The sequence below is a fragment of the Fulmarus glacialis genome, unplaced genomic scaffold (assembly GCF_000690835.1).
Source record: "Fulmarus glacialis isolate BGI_N327 unplaced genomic scaffold, ASM69083v1 scaffold17826, whole genome shotgun sequence".
NCBI lineage: Eukaryota > Metazoa > Chordata > Aves > Procellariiformes > Procellariidae > Fulmarus > Fulmarus glacialis.
In genome coordinates, this window is record NW_009218939.1 from 1 (window position 1) to 300 (window position 300).

At 63.7% G+C, this 300-nt stretch overlaps 1 protein-coding gene across 1 annotated transcript in view; it reads right to left on the minus strand.

Moving 5' to 3' along the window:
* Positions 1–13: 13 nt before the first annotated feature.
* LOC104078534 (collagen alpha-1(V) chain-like) overlaps positions 14–300 on the minus strand; it is a gene marked incomplete at both ends in the record, with an annotated part of 4,213 nt that continues 3,926 nt past the window's right edge. The window contains 1 exon segment of the mRNA XM_009580202.1: positions 14–85. Within this exon segment, the coding sequence (XP_009578497.1) occupies positions 14–85 (72 nt within the window).

Here is a 300-nt window from a genome sequence, read left to right on the forward strand (position 1 = left end):
CCATGACACGCACGTCCAGCAGCGGGAGCTGCTCCAGGCGTGGCGTGCTCACCTCTACCACCGTCCGGCTGGAGCTCTTTCGTACCTGCAGGGGAGGGGAGGTAGGCGAACAGGTCAGGGGCTGGGGGGAGGACAGGTTCACGCAGAGCGACCCTTCTCTTTATCCAGCACCCTCTGCTGCTCCGGCATTACCCAGGCTCAACCCTGGAGTGTCTTTGTCCAGCCACCGCTTCTCCCTGGACCCTGGCGTTTCGTTGGATCATCCCTCTCCGGGGCACCCTACTCATGGCATCCCCCAAG